This window comes from Mustela erminea, chromosome 16 (genome assembly GCF_009829155.1).
Source record: "Mustela erminea isolate mMusErm1 chromosome 16, mMusErm1.Pri, whole genome shotgun sequence".
NCBI classification, from domain to species: Eukaryota; Metazoa; Chordata; class Mammalia; order Carnivora; family Mustelidae; genus Mustela; species Mustela erminea.
In genome coordinates, this window is record NC_045629.1 from 40,724,258 (window position 1) to 40,743,109 (window position 18,852).

At 39.6% G+C, this 18,852-nt stretch overlaps 1 protein-coding gene across 1 annotated transcript in view; it reads left to right on the plus strand.

The window, feature by feature from the left end:
* The first annotated feature begins 1,209 nt into the window (after positions 1 to 1,209).
* Positions 1,210 to 18,852, plus strand: part of LRRC69 (leucine rich repeat containing 69) — a 119,194-nt gene continuing 101,551 nt past the window's right edge. The window contains exon 1 of the mRNA XM_032316450.1: positions 1,210 to 1,665. Coding sequence (XP_032172341.1) covers positions 1,483 to 1,665 — 183 coding nt within the window. The 5' untranslated portion in view covers positions 1,210 to 1,482. The remainder of the gene's footprint in view (positions 1,666 to 18,852) is intronic.

An 18,852-nucleotide genomic window follows, 5' to 3' on the forward strand; every position in this document is an offset into this window, starting at 1 on the left:
TAATGGCGGGAGGCAATAATACAGTAGAGATGATGAAACCATGTTGTGATAATAGCAGTAGAAAGAGAAGCAGGTAAGTGTGAAGGGTGTGGTGTGGTGGATTTGTACTGGATCAATTTAAACTTAGACTATATCTCAGAATCCCCTTTCCTGTATAGTTTCCCAGTCCTAGCCACAAGAGACATGTTGCACATTTGGAAGGCACAAGGCAAGCAGATGCTTGGAAAGTTAGCATGAAGGCATTGAGTGTCAGTAACGTGTCCTGTTGCTGATCTGCTGGCTCACTTCATTGGTGTGAATTAACAACGGAACCTGCAGCTTCTCCCACTTCTGCCAGATCTTCTCCTTCAGCGTCCCTGAATCCTGGAGCAAGCACAGCACCAGACACATCAACAATAGTCCTATATAGATAGCTTAATCAGCTCCCACAATTATCTAAGGCCAAAGGCTATATGATTCTTGTTGGTCGTCTCTGATAAAGAATTTGAATTTGCTGCTATAACAAAATACACCCATGTAATGGGTTTTGGGACTAGGACTCAAGTTAAATTAGAATTTTTATTTTTATTTTATTATTTATTTATTTATTAAGATTTTATTTGAGAGAGAGAGAAACTGTGTGTATGAGTGGCAGGGTGCAGAGTAGAGAGAGAAGGAGAGAGAATCTCAAGCAGACTCTATGATGGAGCCCAGCTTGCGGCTCAGTCCCATGACCCTGAGATCATACCTGAGCCAAAATCAAGAAATCGGGTACTTAACTGACTAAGTCACCCAGGCACCCCTAGAAGCATCCAATTATGATTTTTGTGAGATACATTATTTCATTAGGATTTGCAAAAATGGTGATTTTCCTAAATCTATTTTTCCCCTCCTCATTTATAAGCTTTTATTTTTTCTTTGAATAGGAACCTTATTAACCCTTAAGTTATACTAAAAGGTACTTATACTGGAAAAGCAGAATAAATGCTTCATTTTTTTCCTTTATCAATTTGCAGACTTATGAGTAAGTTTCTCAGCAATCCCTTTGTAATCAATGAGTTTCTTTTATTTTTAAAATACCATTATGAACTCCTAGATTTTAATGTGTTTTCATATGTTTCATTCTAGATTATTGTTTCTGATCCTCAAATTTCCCATTTTAGATCAGTGGGAGCCTCAACCTCTAGAAGTTGGTTTTTGTGTCCTTTTGATGTGTGATCTCACTAGTCTGATAACGTCCGTGTCTCTGGCATTAGAATCTGGCATAAGATATCCTAGGCTCATCGTGTATATTTCCTGCCCCAAATCTGGAATCAGTTATTTCTTCTTCCTATCTTTTTCACAGGTAACACTCTGATGCCTCCTATCTTCAACATGGTAGATCTCAGAATGTTTTTGTTTCCATGACACACCAGTTCTGTAATTAGAGGTTCTAAAGAGGCACAATAAGGAACGTAATCCCTAGTGATTACCTTCTCTCTCTTATATTTCTCTTCTAAGCCCATGAGTGAAAGGTTGTTATTAAGAGCACTGAAGGGTGGTGAAAACACTAAGATCATTACCTTGAATGGGAAGAAGATAACAAAGATGCCCTCAGCATTAGGAAAACTGCCTGGCCTGAAGACTCTAGATCTTCAGAATAACCAAATCCCCAAGGTGTGCCCGGAAATAAGCACCTTGACCCAGGTAAGGCATAGCATAGCATTTTGGATTGAGGTTGGAAAATAGGAAGAGAGAAGAGAGGTGAGAGAAAAATAAGGCTTTGATCTCTGGAGACTTAGCTCCCGGGAGACTTACTGTGGAGTGTTGTTGGAGAGGCATCAAAAAGCTCTCTCCCTTTGGGGATTACGTATGGTAGGGGAGAAGATGTTCTAACATATTCATGTGCACATCTGGAATCAGAGGATTAGGTCCCTGCCACACTCATCTTTCTGGAGGCTGTCATCTGGAAAAGGCTTGAGAGCCTGGAGCTGCTTGTCTACCTTGGGGGCTCCATCTGGAAGTGGAATTGAGGACCTAGGAGATGCTGTTCACCATGGAGACTATCCTGAAGCTTTGCATATGGAATGAAGAGTCTTTTTGGATGTAGCAAGGGGGTTTCCTTTCAATTTCCTAGAACTGACTTAACTTTTAAATGGTAGCGTTGGCAGCGAATAGCAAGGAGGAAACATTTATTTCTTCTGAAGCAGTCTTTAAAAGAAGGTTAGTATTTTTAAAAAAGAATACCCTTCTTAAAAAGCAACAGTTGACATGAATGAATCCCAGATGCTTGTGTTAAACATTTCTGCCCAACAATGTGAAACCTCAGCTGCTAAAAATCTTGAGGTTAGGAGAAGGAAAGGGATATTAATTTTGCTGTTTTCTTTGTATTCACTTCTAAACTGTCACCAAGCACTGAGAGAACCCATGAACCCATTGCAGTTCATTGGTTTTGAGTTCGGAGTTACAAAAAACAAACAAACAAACAAAAAAACAACCTACCTTCACCTATTTCATTTCTTTTTAGAGTCACAAAATTATTTGAACTTGTAATCTGTGGTCAAGTCTTTAAAAAAAAAAAGGGCAATATTCACAAACTCCTCCCTTTGATGGTAGCTTCCAAAAGTGCATATATGGTCACAGGACAAAGATTTGGACTTTTCTAACAGGACAGAGGAATTCCTATGCAAAAGGATTTAGGATTTGACTGCCATGAGCTGATTTTCTTCCCTTATTTGACTTTTTTCCCATTAAAGTAACACAGTGCATTGTTTTAAGAAAATAAAATACTACCAAAGGCTTATAATAAAAAGCTACTATCTTCTGTCTCACTCTCCATCACCCCCAAACCTGATCTTCATATGTACACATTTTTCACTTATCTCTTTTTCCTTGATTTTTCCATTTTAGGTATCATTTATCTTCATTCTTCCAAGAACTATTACGAGACTTAGTTTCTCCATAGTTATCTTTTATTTTTTTAAAGATTTTTATTTATTTATTTGAGAGAGGGAGAGAGAGAGAGAGAATAAGAAAGAGAGAGAGAGCATAAGAGAGAGGGTCAGAGGAAGACGCAGACTCCCTGCCAAGCAGGGTGCCTGATGCGGGACTTGAAGTGGGACTCGATCCCGGAACTCCAGGATCATGACTTGAGACAAGGGCAGTTGCTTAACCAACTGAGCCACCCAGGTGCCCCCACAGTTATCTTTTAAACTTAACATTTCTACACCTTCATTTCTTCTCTTCACAACTGCAGTCTGTTTTTAGTCCCCACTTTGTAAGATGACCGTATCAGCATCTCTAATCCACCTTGAGCTCTCCTTCCCTCCTCACCAAAAATTTCAAACATTTTACTTTTATAAGATGTATACCATTTACACTGTACTGAGTTATAAATGTGGTTAAATATTTTGTCTCTTGGGGAACTCTAAGATGTGTATCATTAACATCATTCATGCAGAGTCAATTAATGTGTTATGATTATATTTTCTCCCTCATATCCCATTCTGTTCCCTCGGAGTTGCCAGTTGCCTTTTAGTCTCGTGTCTTTTGCCTTTGTCATGGCCTTGTTTTATTTCAAACTTGATTATATTACATATTCTAGCAAATGTGCTTTTGCTTTGAGTGACTTCCCCCCAGGGCCCTCCATTCTACTGCCCCGTCTAAGCTGATTACTACATAGGTTTGCTGGATACTGTCAGACTAGGGAGGCTCTCCTGAATTGGACCCATTGTTTCCTCTGGCCCATATTTTCCTCATTCTTGGTTTTCTTTCTTATTTTGTAAGAGTAAGCCTCCAGATACTATCATCATCTGGGTATGTGGTAGTTCAATTTTTTTTTTTTAACTCTTGCATGTGTAAAAATGTGTATTCTTCCTTCATATTTGGTCAATAGCTGTTTAGTAAAAAAAAAATTACAGACTATAAAATATATTTCCTCAGGGGAAAAAGCCTGACTCTATCATTACTTTGTCTTCTTCTTGTGGCTTCCCCTGTACTTTCCTCCTTATCTTTCTATTTATGAGAGCCTATAAGTTTTGACTTCTGTATCCTCACAATTTCCTTAAACAGGGTGCTGGATAGGCTCAGCCCTTACTTTTAAAGAAGAATTCATCTGATTTAGAAAACTGGTTTCTTGTGGTCTAAATTTAAAGTGCCTTACAAGTCAGAGTCAAGCTAATGTCATTATTGTTTAGCTGTTCATGAACTAGCAATTTTTCTTTTTTTTTTTTTTCTATTTTTTTTTGTTTTGTTTTATTTTATTTTATTTATTTATTTATTTATTTATTTATTTATTTATTTATTTATTTCCAGCATAACAGTATTCATTATTTTTGCACCACACCCCGTGCTCCATGCAATCCGTGCCCTCTATAATACCCACCACCTGGTACCCCAACCTCCCACCCCCCCGTCCCTTCAAAACCCTCAGATTGTTTTTCAGAGTCCATAGTCTCTCATGGTTCACCTCCCCTTCCAATTTCCCCCAACTCTCTTCTCCACTCTAAGTCCCCATGTCCTCCATGCTATTTGTTATGCTCCACAAATAAGTGAAACCATATGATAATTGACTCTCTCTGCTTGACTTATTTCACTCAGCATAATCTCTTCCAGTCCCGTCCATGTTGCTACAAAAGTTGGGTATTCATCCTTTCTGATGGAGGCATAATACTCTATCCCCAGGGGTACAGGTCTGTGAATCACCAGGTTTACACACTTCACAGCACTCACCAAAGCACATACCCTCCCCAATGTCCATAATCCCACCCCCTTCTCCCAAACCCCCTCCCCCCAGCAACCCTCAGTTTGTTTTGTGAGATTAAAAGTCACTTATGGTTTGTCTCCCTCCCAATCCCATCTTGTTTCCTTTATTCTTCTCCTACCCACTTAAGCCCCCATGTTGCATCACCACTTCCTCATATCAAGGAGATCATATGATAGTTGTCTTTCTCTGCTTGACTTATTTCGCTAAGCATGATACGCTCTAGTTCCATCCATGTTGTCGCAAATGGCAAGATTTCATTTCTTTTGATGGCTGCATAGTATTCCATTGTGTATATATACCACATCTTCTTGATCCATTCATCTGTTGATGGACATCTAGGTTCTTTCCATAGTTTGGCTATTGTGGACATTGCTGCTATAAACATTCGGGTGCATGTGCCCCTTTGGATCACTACGTTTGTATCCTTAGGGTAAATACCCAATAGTGCAATTGCTGGGTCATAGGGCAGTTCTATTTTCAACATTTTGAGGAACCTCCATGCTGTTTTCCAGAGTGGTTGCACCAGCTTGCATTCCCACCAACAGTGTAGGAGGGTTCCCCTTTCTCCGCATCCTCGCCAGCATCTGTCATTTCCTAACTTGTTTATTTTAGCCATTCTGACTGGTGTGAGGTGATATCTCATTGTGGTTTTGATTTGTATTTCCCTGATGCCGAGTGATATGGAGCACTTTTTCATGTGTCTGTTGGCCATCTGGATGTCTTCTTTGCAGAAATGTCTGTTCATGTCCTCTGCCCATTTCTTGATTGGATTATTTGTTCTTTGGGTGTTGAGTTTGCTAAGTTCTTTATAGATTCTGGACACTAGTCCTTTATCTGATATGTCATTTGCAAATATCTTCTCCCATTCTGTCAGTTGTCTTTTGATTTTGTTAACTGTTTCCTTTGCTGTGCAAAAGCTTTTGATCTTGATGAAATCCCAATAGTTCATTTTTGCCCTTGCTTCCCTTGCCTTTTGCGTTGTTCCTAGGAAGATGTTGCTGCGGTTGAGGTCAAAGAGGTTGCTGCCTGTGTTCTCCTCAAGGATTTTGATGGATTCCTTTCGCACATTGAGGTCCTTCATCCATTTTGAGTCTATTTTTGTGTGTGGTGTAAGGAAATGGTCCAATTTCATTTTTCTGCATGTGGCTGTCCAATTTTCCCAGCACCATTTATTGAAGAGGCTGTCTTTTTTCCATTGGACATTCTTTCCTGCTTTGTTGAAGATTAGTTGACCATAGAGTTGAGGGTCTATTTCTGGGCTCTCTATTCTGTTCCATTGATCTATGTGTCTGTTTTTGTGCCAGTACCATGCTGTCTTGATGACGACAGCTTTGTAATAGAGCTTGAAGTCCGGAATTGTGATGCTACCAACGTTGGCTTTCTTTTTCAATATCCCTTTGGCTATTCGAGGTCTTTTCTGGTTCCATATAAATTTTAGCATTATTTGTTCCATTTCTTTGAAAAAGATGGATGGTACTTTGATAGGAATTGCATTAAATGTGTAGATTGCTTTAGGTAGCATAGACATTTTCACAATATTTATTCTTCCAATCCAGGAGCATGGAACATTTTTCCATTTCTTTGTGTCTTCCTCAATTTCTTTCATGAGTACTTTATAGTTTTCTGAGTATAGATTCTGTGTCTCTTTGGTTAGGTTTATTCCTAGGTATCTTATGGTTTTGGGTGCAATTGTAAATGGGATTGACTCCTTAATTTCTCTTTCTTCTGTCTTGCTGTTGGTGTAGAGAAATGCAACTGATTTCTGTGCATTGATTTTATATCCTGACACTTTACTGAATTCCTGTATAAGTTCTAGCAGTTTTGGAGTGGAGTCTTTTGGGTTTTCCACATATAGTATCATATCATCTGCGAAGAGTGATAATTTGACTTCTTCTTTGCCGATTTGGATGCCTTTAATTTCCTTTTGTTGTCTGATTGCTGAGGCTAGGACCTCTAGTACTATGTTGAATAGCAGTGGTGATAATGGACATCCCTGCCGTGTTCCTGACCTTAGCGGAAAAGCTTTCAGTTTTTCTCCATTGAGAATGATATTTGCGGTGGGTTTTTCATAGATGGCTTTGATGATATTGAGGTATGTGCCCTCTATCCCTACACTTTGAAGAGTTTTGATCAGGAAGGGATGCTGTACTTTGTCAAATGCTTTTTCAGCATCTATTGAGAGTATCATATGGTTCTTGTTCTTTCTTTTATTGATGTGTTGTATCACATTGACTGATTTGCGGATGTTGAACCAACCTTGTAGCCCTGGAATAAATCCCACTTGGTCGTGGTGAATAATCTTTTTAATGTACTGTTGAATCCTATTGGCTAGTATTTTGTTGAGTATTTTCGCATCTGTGTTCATCAAGGATATCGGTCTATAGCTCTCTTTTTTGGTGAGATCCTTGTCTGGTTTTAGGATCAAGGTGATGCTGGCCTCATAAAATGAGTTTGGAAGTTTTCCTTCCATTTCTATTTTTTGGAACAGTTTCAGGAGAATAGGAATTAGTTCTTCTTTAAATGTTTGGTAGAATTCCCCCGGGAAGCCGTCTGGCCCTGGGCTTTTGTTTGTTTGGAGATTTTTAATGACTGTTTCAATCTCCTTACTGGTTATGGGTCTGTTCAGGCTTTCTATTTCTTCCTGGTTCAGTTGTGGTAGTTTATATGTTTCTAGGAATGCATCCATTTCTTCCAGATTGTCAAATTTATTGGCGTAGAGTTGCTCATAGTATGTTCTTATAATAGTTTGTATTTCTTTGGTGTTAGTTGTGATCTCTCCTCTTTCATTCATGATTTTATGTATTTGGGTCCTTTCTCTTTTCTTTTTGATAAGTCGGGCCAGGGGTTTATCAATTTTATTAATTCTTTCAAAGAACCAGCTCCTAGTTTCGTTGATTTGTTCTATTGTTTTTTGGGTTTCTATTTCATTGATTTCTGCTCTGATCTTTATGATTTCTCTTCTCCTGCTGGGCTTAGGGTTTCTTTCTTGTTCTTTCTCCAGCTCCTTTAGGTGTAGGGTTAGGTTGTGTACCTGAGACCTTTCTTGTTTCTTGAGAAAGGCTTGTACCGCTATATATTTTCCTCTTAGGACTGCCTTTGTTGTGTCCCACAGATTTTGAACCGTTGTATTTTCATTATCATTTGTTTCCATGATTTTTTTCAATTCTTCTTTAATTTCCCGGTTGACCCATTCATTCTTTAGAAGGATGCTGTTTAGTCTCCATGTATTTGAGTTCTTTCCATACTTCCTTTTGTGGTTGAGTTCTAGCTTTAGAGCATTGTGGTCTGAAAATATGCAGGGAATGATCCCAATCTTTTGATACCGGTTGAGTCCTGATTTAGGACCGAGGATGTGATCTATTCTGGAGAATGTTCCATGTGCACTAGAGAAGAATGTGTATTCTGTTGCTTTGGGATGAAATATTCTGAATATATCTGTGATGTCCATCTGGTCCAGTGTGTCGTTTAAGGCCTTTATTTCCTTGCTGATCTTTTGCTTGGATGATCTGTCCATTTCAGTGAGGGGAGTGTTAAAGTCCCCTACTATTATTGTATTATTGTTGATGTGTTTCTTTGATTTTGTTATTAATTGGTTTATATAGTTGGCTGCTCCCACGTTGGGGGCATAGATATTTAAAATTGTTAAATCTTCTTGTTGGACAGACCCTTTGAGTATGATATAGTGTCCTTCCTCATCTCTTACTATAGTCTTTGGCTTAAAATCTAATTGATCTGATATAAGGATTGCCACCCCTGCTTTCTTCTGATGTCCATTAGCATGGTAAATTCTTTTCCACCCCCTCACTTTAAATCTGGAGGTGTCTTCGGGCTTAAAATGAGTTTCTTGGAGGCAACATATAGATGGGTTTTGTTTTTTTATCCATTCTGATACCCTGTGTCTTTTGACAGGGGCATTTAGCCCATTAACATTTAGGGTAACTATTGAGAGATATGAATTTAGTGCCATTGTATTGCCTGTAAGTTGACTGTTACTGTATATGGTCTCTGTTCCTTTCTGATCTACCACTTGTAGGCTCTCTCTTTGCTTAGAGGACCCCTTTCAATATTTCCTGTAGAGCTGGTTTGGTATTTGCAAATTCTTTCAGTTTTTGTTTGTCCTGGAAGCTTTTAATCTCTCCTTCTATTTTCAATGATAGCCTAGCTGGATATAGTATTCTTGGCTGCATGTTTTTCTCGTTTAGTGCTCTGAAAATATCATGCCAGCTCTTTCTGGCCTGCCAGGTCTCTGTGGATAAGTCAGCTGCCAATCTAATATTTTTACCATTGTATGTTACAGACTTCTTTTCCCGGGCTGCTTTCAGGATTTTCTCTTTGTCACTGAGACTTGTAAATTTTACTATTAGGTGACGGGGTGTGGGCCTATTCCTATTGATTTTGAGGGGCGTTCTCTGAACCTCCTGAATTTTGATGCTCGTTCCCCTTGCCATATTGGGGAAATTCTCCCCAATAATTCTCTCCAGTATACCTTCTGCTCCCCTCTCTCTTTCTTCTTCTTCTGGAATCCCAATTATTCTAATGTTGTTTCGTCTTATGGTGTCACTTATCTCTCGAATTCTCCCCTCGTGGTCCAGTAGCTGTTTGTCCCTCTTTTGCTCAGCTTCTTTATTCTCTGTCAGTTGGTCTATATCACTAATTCTTTCTTCTGCCTCATTTATCCTAGCAGTGAGAGCCTCCATTTTTAATTGCACTTCATTAATAGCTTTTTTAATTTCAACTTGGTTAGATTTTAGTTCTTTTATTTCTCCAGAAAGGGCTTTTATATCTCTCGAGAGGGTTTCTCTAATATCTTCCATGCCTTTTTCGAGCCCGGCTAGAACCTTGAGAATTGTCATTCTGAACTCTAGATCTGACATATTACCAATGTCTGTATTGATTAGGTCCCTAGCCTTCGGTACTGCCTCTTGTTCTTTTTTTTGTGTTGAATTTTTCCGTCTTGTCATTTTGTCCAGATAAGAGTATATGAAGGGGCAAGTAAAATACTAAAAGGGTGGCAACAACCCCAGGAAAAAATGCTTTAACCAAATTAGAAGAGATCCAAAATCGTGAGGGGGGAGAAAGGGGATAAAAAGAGGTTCAAAAAGGAAGAAAGAAAAAAAAAAGAAAAAAGAAAAAAAAAGAAAAAAGAAAAGAATTAAAAAAAAAAAAGGAAAACACCTAAGAAAAATGTAAAAAAGAAAAAATATATATATTAGATAAACTAGTAAAAAATCGTTAAAAAAGAAAAAGGTAACAGTTAAAAAAAAAAATTTTACCCGAAGGCGAGGAAAAAAAAAAAAAAATGAAAAAGAAAAAAATTAAAATAACTGCAAGACTAAAAAAAAATCACAGGGAAAAAGCCATGAGTTCCGTGCTTGGCTTTCTCCTCCTCTGGAATTCTGCTGCTCTCCTTGGTATTGAAACCGCACTCCTTGGTAGGTGAACTTGGTCTCGCTGGATTTCTAGTTGATCTTCTGGGGGAGGGGCCTGTTGTAGTGATTCTCAAGTGTCTTTGCCCCAGGCGGAATTACACCGCCCTTACCCGGGGCCGGGGTGAGTAATCCGCTCGGGTTTGCTTTCAGGAGCTTTTGTTCCCTGAGCGCTTTCTGTAGAGTTCCGGAGGACGGTAATACAAATGGCGGCCTCCTGGTCTCCGGCCCGGAGGAGCCGAGAGCCCAGGGCCACACTCCTCAGTGCGCCCTCAGAGAACAGCGCCCAGTTACTCCCGTCTGCCTGACCTCCGGCCGCGCTCCGAGCTCTCCGAGCCTGCGACCAGTTCAAGGTAACATCGAGCTGTGAGCTTACTGTCAGCTCTGTCTCTGTAGCCGGCTTTCCCGTTCCAATACCCGCAAGGTCTGCGACACTCAGACACCCCTGCTCCTTCTGTGACCCTGCGGGACCTGAGGCCACGCTGAACCCGCGTGGGCTTCGCCCCGGTTTAGCCTCTGGAGCGATGTCCCTCAGCGGAACAGACTTTTAAAAGTCCTGATTTTGTGCACCGTTGCTCCGCCGCTTGCCGGGAGCCGGCCCCTCCCCCCGGGGTCTATCTTCCCGTCGCTTTGGATTCACTTCTCCTACCTTTCAGAAAGTGGTTGTTTTTCTGTTTCCAGAATTGCTGTTCTTCTTCTCTTCGATCTGCCGATGGATTTTCAGGTGTTTGCAATCTTTAGATAAGCTATCTAGCTGATCTCCGGCTAGCTGAAGCAGTCTCAGCCTGCTACTTCTCCGCCATCTTGACTCCTCCTCTAGCAATTTTTCTTATACAGAGTCTCCCCAGTGTGGAATTTTGAAAAAAAGTCCATCTCCTCCTTTATAACGGGAGTTGTAGATGCAGCTCAAATAAAACGTGCTAGAAGCCTTCAAAAAGATACAGATTGTTGATATGGCTCAGAAATACCGCACAGTCAACCTCAAAGATTCTAACAGAAAGGACAGATGATAGTTTCAGAGAGAGTTAAGAGGGGCTGCTCGCCCTGGAGGAACATTTGGGTGACCTGCGTATCTTAACTTGTTCAGCCAAATAAAAGGGGCTTGGTCACCCTGGGTCTCAACTTCTGCCTCCATTTACTCCAACCACACATAAGAACTGAGCATCATCTGTGTCCAGGCTCTAGGAACTGGTGACTCAGCAATGGATGAAAATCCCTGCCTTCTTGGAGCTTCCCCTCCAGTCAGTAGAGCTGTAAGGAACCAACAAGCAAAATGAACAGGATGTGAGGCGGTGATCAGTTCTAAGGAGAAGACGACAGTAGAGAAGGCAGGCAGGACATGTTGTGGGCATTTGAGCTGAAATGTCAAGGAATGATCTAAATCACAAAGTGTCTTTGTGATCTTTATAACCCGATGATATGTATATCACAGTTCCAAGATCATTCTTATTCTAACCACTTTCCATAAAACCCTTGAGTGTATTTTTCAAAAGTTAGTTTGATCTCTTTCCTGTACTGGTTCGAATCCTACCTTTTAGAGCAATTATTTAAAGTATTCCCCCTACCACATTTTTGGGAGGTCTATACTGTGCTTGCCTTTTGGACTACCCTTTTTTAAAAATCATTGTTGAAAGTCTAGTTTGCCCCAATATTCTGATTTTGGTCATATTTTCTACAAAATATAAAAATGGTCTTGATATTTTTTAAGTTCCTAAAGCAAAAATAATACTCTTAAATTTCAGTACTCACAAAATCATATCAAATAGAATAACAGAATCAATCATTTCTTGAGGGCCAGGCACAATGCAAGGAATTCTGTTCATTTTTAAGGAAGTTACCACCTTCCTATTCTTAATAAAATATATGTATGGTTCAGTAAGAGGTTAAGTCACTTGTCAAGGTCACTCACCCAGTGAATACATCTATAAAATGAGGTCCCTTTCAAGGTTGCTTTCAGCCCTGTTTCATTAGTTATATACTTAGTGTGAAATTTATCAGGCAGTGGTATTTCATCTTGTAGTTCCTAAAAACAAAAACTGGGTTAAAGAAAGCAGGTTTAAATGCTATGTGGATTGCCCTCACTTACCATTTGTTTACATATGCATTCTGTTTTTTTAAGATTTTATTTATTATTTATTTGAAAGAAAGAGATCACAAATAGGCAGAGAGGAAGGCAGAGAGAGAGAGAGAGAGAGGGAAGCAGGCTTCCTGTCGAACGAGCAGAGAGCCCAATGCAGGGCTTGGCTTTAACCCACTGAGCTACCCAGGTGCCCCTACATATGCATTCTTTTAACAAACATTTACCATTCATCTTCCTGTGTCTGTGCTGGTCCCAAGGATACAAATGTGAAAAACACGTGGACCCTATCTTCCTGTTTGAGGACTAAGTTAAATGTTAACATGAATAAAGCTCGATGCCTGGCACACAGGAAATTTTCAAAGTTATAGTTGCTATTGTGATTAGTGTTTCCACTGTAGAGTCACTGGCAACAAGCAGAAAATGGGAGGAGATCAGATACAGACCCTACCTGTTTCTTTGCTTATTTGGCTAGTGAAATTTGGGGAAATTTTAATCACTTCTAATGACATGAAGAAAATGAGTTAATGCCCTGTAATTTATAGTGAATGCATTTGTCCTGTGACAGATGAAGGGCTGGAATGTCAACAATTTTCTTTCTTTCTTTTTTTTTTTTTTTTTTTTAGAGATTTTTGTTTATTTATTTGACAGAAACAGAGAGATCACAAGTAGGCAGAGAGGCAGGCAGAGAGAGAGAGGGGGAAGCAGGCTCTCCACTAAGCAGAGAGCCTGATGCAGGGCTCGATCCCAGGACCCTGGGATCATGACCTGAGCCGAAGGCAGAGGCTTTAACCCATTGAGCCACCCAGGCGCCCCTGTCAACAGTTTTCAAAGAAGCACTTTGTAACTCTTGAGGGTGGAGACCTGGTCTTGTCCCTAAGTGCCTGGCACTTAGTAAGCCACGTAAGGTGGACTCGAGTGGAATGGGATGGAAGCCATTTTCAGAGTTCAGCTTAACCAAACAGTGTTATCATAATTATGGCATCACCTAGGAACACAGTTCTTTCATAGGCAAATCGCCCATAGTTTTAAAATCCCCAGTGGAAAAAAATTAACCAACATCTCCTATTGTGTGTGGCATTGTGGACACACATCACAAGGTCCAATGGTAGTACAGCAATGTTCTCCTTATGAGGCTCACATGTGTGGTTGCCCAGAAATAAGATACGGTCTACCAGAGCTTTTTATTTGACCATAAACAATTGACAGTAAATAAGGCCAACCCTAAGCAGAGTTGGGTAGTTTTTAAAATTGTCTCTCCTTTTTAAAATTTTACTGTCCTTCTCAATGACCCCGAACATAATCAACTTCCTTTCTTCTGCCCTCCCTCCCTCCCTTGTTGGCTTGCTTCCTTCCTTTCCTTGCATCTGTCCTTTCTGCCAGTGGTCAGCAAGTAGTTGTGTGTGCCTGCAGTGGATAAGGCTCTCAGCTAGATTTTGGCAATGTTAAAAAGAATAAAGATATCCATGTGTCCTTATTCTCAGGTTTGGTGGGGAAAGGTAATCAAATGTACAGGTAGATGTACAATTATAATTATGAAAATTACCACAAAGGAGAATTATACTGTGCAAAGAGCATCTCTAGTCAGGTAAGAAAGGTGGTCCCGAGAAGTGCAAGGGAGTGACGATCTGGAGGATGAGTTATGCAGAGACACACAAGAGGGACAGCGCATGCAAACCCTCCGCTCACTCCCTCCTTGGGTGTTCTGGGTCTCACTCTAGAAGCCTTGAGGAACAGCAGGAACTGATGTCACCTGCACTGTTTGTGAGCTGTACTATTCTTTCTTCTGTCCTTACCACTGGAAATCTCTTCTTCCTCTACCACCTAATGCCTCTGTTTCCTAAGCCTGGCTTTTCTATCAAACAGAGATTTATTATCATGCTTTACTATATCCTCTCCAGGTACAGAGGCACCAAGGGAATTCCTTCTCTCCAAGCTCCTTTAGTCTTCCTTTGCCTCTGTCTCTCTGCTCAAGCCTGTGTTAAGCTTCTTGCACCCTTTCTAGAACTGAGCTTTCTCCACTAGCTGCAGTCAGGTGTCTGAAAGAAGCTCAATCCTGTTCTCTCACTTGCCTGCTGGGAGACAGCTCACATGATCTCTCTATGCCCTGGTTGCCTCATCTCTAAAACATGCTTTGTTATTCTTAACCTGAGGTTGCTGTCAGGATGCTAACAGGTAATGCTTTGTTCATGGTTTTACTGTGACTGTCTATCAGAGAGTCCTTTTTATACTGAGTGAGTAGGACTTGCCAATTCCATGACACTGGGTTTCACATCTAAAGGGGATAGTGCTTAAAGGTCGCAAGGATCTTTAGAGATTAGCTGCCATGCTGGACTTTAGAAACTTTGCCTCTCTTTCCAATGAAATTACAATTGCTTTGAGAAATCTGACTTTATATATTCAGAAGTTATGCAAAATTAAGTAATAGTTTTGAAATTTTCAAAATTATTCAGATCAAGTCAGGAATAGCAGGACTTAGAAGTAAGTATTTGGCAATGGTATTAAACTTTTTTTTTTAAAGACTTTATTTATTTATTTGACAGATATAGATCACAAGTAGGCAAAGAGGCAGGTGGGGGGTGGTGGCGGGAAGCAGTCTCCCTGCTGAGCAGAGGGCCCTATATGGGGCTCTATCGCAGGACCCTGGGATCATGACCTGAGCTGAAGGCAGAGGCTTTAACCCACTGAGCCACCCAGGTGCCCCTTATACTGTGGTTTTAAAGATGCCACAGAGTCCTTAAAATTTTCTTAAAAAAGCATTTATAAGAATTAGCAGAGTGAGCCATAATGCTGCCCTCCCCGATATACCTTAGTCATACACATGCTAATTAAAAAATGTAGAAATCCTGTTAGTCTTCTCTCATTAATTTGATTCAACTATTTTTATTAAATAGGTTACAGAACCTGACATTATATTAGATATTATTTAGGCTTAGTGAATAGGAATATTCACTGTCCTTAAAGAATTTTAGGTTTAATAGTCACATACTAGCTAAAACATATATATATATAAAATAACACACACACACTATATATATATATATATATATATATATTAGGCAAATGGTCTAACAGTTTATTACAAAATGGTGTCAGCAAGCATGATTTAGTTAAAAAAGATATCCAGATAAAGTGGACATTTGAACCCTTTTTTAAATAGATGTATTTATTCATTTTTAGAGGAGGGGAGGAGCAGCGGAAGATGGAGAGAAAGTCTTGAGCAGACTGTTCTGAGCATGAGCGACCCAGGGCTCAGTCTCAGGACCCTGAGATCTCCACCCTGAGATCATGACCAAGCAGAAACCAAGAGTAGGAAGCTTAACTGACTGTGCCACCCAGACACCCCTAAACTTATTATTTTTTTTTACACTTTTAAAAATGTTTTTATCCAAGCTAGTCATAGATATCATTTAAAAAATCAAATAAGCAGTTGAAGGACACAATAAATAACACAGAATTTTCCACTGGCAATTAATAGCTATAAGCACAGTGTAACAAAATGTTAGGAGAAGTTGCCTGATGCAAGTTCTAGGCATACATCTGATAGGCAGGCTCTACACTGAATTGAGTATAGAGGTTAGTGAGAATGAGCAGATGCTTAGAATAAGGAAAGCATGTGGTCCCTTAGAAGGAAGTAAATCAAGCTGAGAAGATTGGAGCTGACTGTGCTCAATGGATACTTGATTTAAAAAAAAAAAAGATGTGGAGTCATAATGAGTATTTCACAGTGTGAACCATTAGCTTGCAGAAATGATCTAAGCAGGCAGCATTCAGCTAATGTTTATTGAGCAACTATTATGTTCTAGATACTTTATTTGAATGCTAGATGAATCACATAGACCCAACTCAATAGTAGAGGTAAGATATATACTATAATCAATCACTACAATACAAAGCAGAAGATAATAATTTGTCATGGTATCCAAAATCTATAAAGAACTTATCAAACTCAACACCCAAAGAACAGATAATTCAAACAAGAAATGGGCAGAAGACATGAACAGACATTTCTGCAAAGAAGACATCCAGATGGCCAACAGACACATGAAAAAGTGCTCAACATCATTTGGTATCAGGGAAATACAAATCAAAACTACAATGAGATACCACCTCACACCAGTCAGAATGGCTAAAATTAACAGGTCAGGAAATGACAAATGTTGGCAAGGATGCAGAGAAAGGGGAACCCTCCTACACTGATGGTAGGAATGCAAGCTGGTGCAGTCACTCTGGAAAACAGCATGGAGGTTCCCCAAAAAGTTGAAAATAGAGCTACCCTATGATTCAGCATTTGCACTACTGGGTATTTACTCTAAAGATACAAATGTAGTGATCCAAAGGGGCATGTGCACCCAAATGTTTATAGCAGCAATGTCCACAATAGCCAAACTATGGAAAGAACCTAGATGTCCATCAACAGATGAATGGATAAAGAAGCTGTGGTATGTATATACAATGGAATACTATGCAGCTATAAAAGAAATGAAATCTTGCCATTTGCAATGATGTGGATGGAACTAGAGGGCATTCTGCTGAGTGAAATAAGTCAGAGAAAGACAATTATCATATGATCTCCCTGATATGAGGAATTTGAGAGGCAGAGCGGGAGGTCATGGGGGTTAGAGAGGGAAAAAATGAAACAAGATGGGATTGGGAGGGAGACAAACCATAAGTGTTAATGAAAATAATAATGAAATGAAAAAGAAAAGTACACAGGGCCATGCATCTACAAATGGAAGGTGGCTTCCTGGAGAAAGGGTATATGCCAAGGGCGAGCAGTAAATACAGAAACCTATTACAGTAAGTGGAGAATGAAGGTACAGTGATAGTTTAATGGAAACAGAATCCTGGAACACATTACCAACAGTAACAATGAAAAAAACTTTTCTGGCAAAATTAACAATTTAACAGAAACCTATTATTTACAGGTACAAACTAGGAACTAGTAGATAAGTAAGTCCTACACAGAATAGTGATTATAGTCAATAACTGTGTTAAAAACTACAAAGTTGCTAAGAGACTAGATCTTAATTGTTCCTAGCCCCCAAAAAGTGATGATAATTATGTGACATGATAGAGTGCCAGATAAATTATCGTGGTAATCATACTGCAGTTTATGTATGTATCAAATCAACATGTTGTACACTTAAACTAATGTATGTCAATTATATTTCAATTTTTTAGAAGTGGCTTTGGACTCAGAAATCTTTGAAAAAATGAGTTAGAAATCATTAAGAAAACAGTTTTAGGGCACCTGGGTGGCTCAGTGGGTTGGGCCGCTGCCTTCAGCTCAGGTCATGGTCTCAAGGTCCTAGGATCGAGTCCTGCATTGGACTCTCTGCTTAGCAGGAGACTGCCTCCCTCTCTCTCTCTCTGCTTGCCCCTCTGCCTGCTTGTGTTCTCTGTCTGTAAAATAAATAAATAAAATCTTAAAAAAAAAAGAAAGAAAACAGTTTTAACCAAGAGACTCTTAACGATAGAGAACAAGCTAAGGGTTGATGGAGGGCGGTGGCTGGGAGATGGGCTAGGGTGATGGGCATTAAGGAGAGCACTTGTTATGATGAGCACTGGGTGTTGTGTGTAAGTGATGAGTCACTAAATTCTATTCCTAAAACCAATATTACACTATATGTTAACTAACTAGAATTTAAATAAAAATTTGAAGAAATTTTAAAAAGAAGAAAACAGGTGGAAAATTTGAAAACCAAATGGAAGTGTCAACATATATATATAGGAAGCACCTAATGAACTTTTAGCACCATGCATGTCCAACATTTCATACTATGTCTTCTTCTGGATCTAAAAGATTATAGTTAGCATTTTGTAATATGTGCTACTTTCCAGGTACTTTATTGTATTGTCTCTAATTCTTAAGACAGCCCTGAAAAGTAGACACTAGTATTCCCATATTTTAAAAGTAATATCTACCCCCAACTTGGGGCTTGAACTCACAACCCTAAGATCAAGAGTTGCATGCTCTACTGACAGAGCCAGCCAGGCACAATATGCCCATTAAAAAAGAAAAAGAAAAAGAAAGAAAGAAAGAAAGAGAGAGAGAGAGAAAGAAAGAAAGAGAGAAAGAAAAGAAAGAGGGAAAGAAAGAAAACCTGACACTTAGGAATTGGTCTTGCCTGAATTCACAGAGCTAGTACATTGCAAAGCAGATGGTCTCCAAATCCTGTGCTTTGCCTACTGTGCAATACTGACTAAAGAGTGTGAACAACAACAGTATATTTAAAATGAGAATTCTATGTGCTACATACAATTGCATTGTGTGTGTGAATCAATGTATATATGTGCATGCACATGCATATACATGATCATTCTGAACAACAGTAAGTTTGTTTTAAAAATAGGTAGCACATTATTATAGACAGTGCAGTGTAGAAGTTAAGAATACAGGCCATAGGGCACCTGGGTCGCTCAGTGGGTTAAGCCGCTGCCTTCGGCTCAGGTCATGATCTCGGGGTCCTGGGATCAAGTCCTGCATCGGGCTCTCTGCTCAGCAGGGAGCCTGTTTCCCTCTCTCTCTCTCTCTCTCTCTCTGCCTGCCTCTCCATCTACTTGTGATTTCTCTCTGTCAAAATAAATACATAAAATCTTTAAAAAAAAAAAAAAAAAGAATA